This window comes from Nestor notabilis, unplaced genomic scaffold (genome assembly GCF_000696875.1).
Source record: "Nestor notabilis isolate BGI_N333 unplaced genomic scaffold, ASM69687v1 scaffold10130, whole genome shotgun sequence".
Taxonomy (NCBI): Eukaryota; Metazoa; Chordata; class Aves; order Psittaciformes; family Psittacidae; genus Nestor; species Nestor notabilis.
The window spans coordinates 84,663-85,256 of record NW_009910650.1 but is presented as its reverse complement, the minus strand read 5'-3'; the positions used below and the strand labels follow the sequence as shown (position 1 = coordinate 85,256).

General features: G+C 39.4%; 1 protein-coding gene across 1 annotated transcript in view; it reads left to right on the top strand.

The window, feature by feature from the left end:
• COL14A1 (collagen, type XIV, alpha 1) overlaps nt 1–594 on the top strand; it is a 109,498-nt gene that overhangs the window by 64,012 nt on the left and 44,892 nt on the right. Inside the window, exon 27 of the mRNA XM_010011105.1 lies at nt 419–562. Within this exon, the coding sequence (XP_010009407.1) occupies nt 419–562 (144 nt within the window). The remainder of the gene's footprint in view (nt 1–418; nt 563–594) is intronic.

Sequence of the window (594 nt, the reverse complement as noted above, 5' to 3'; positions counted from 1 at the left end):
TTATGCCCCTCCTCACTGGCAGAGCATGAGAGACTGAAAAGTCCTTGACCAGGCTAAGCGCTACTTAGCAAGAAATAAAAAATCAGCCTCTTATCAAATTTGTTCTCACACTAAATCCAAAACACACCACTGTATCAGCTAAGAGGAAGAAAATTAACTCTATCCCAACCAAAACCACCACACCCACACATGTCCTTCTGGATTGAGAAACAGGGGCCTGAAACAGATTTTCAAAGGTTAGGCTCAAAATTAAACTATTCTAAATCTCTATTTTAATAATTAGAGAATGCACCAATTTACAGACTACCTGGGACCCAACAGATATCTCTTTATTGATGCCCACCATATGATATGAGAAGCCAATAGAAACTGGGTTTATATCACAGTGAAAGCATGTTGTCAATTTTTTCTGTTTCAGGAAAAGCCATTAAACATGCAAGAGAAATCTTGTTTACTGGAGAGGCGGGCATGAGAAGGGGCATTCCAAAGGTTTTGGTTGTCATTACTGATGGGCGATCACAGGATGATGTGAATAAAGTCTCCAGGGAAATGCAACTAGATGGTAAAATGCGTAGTTTTAAGAACTATTCACTC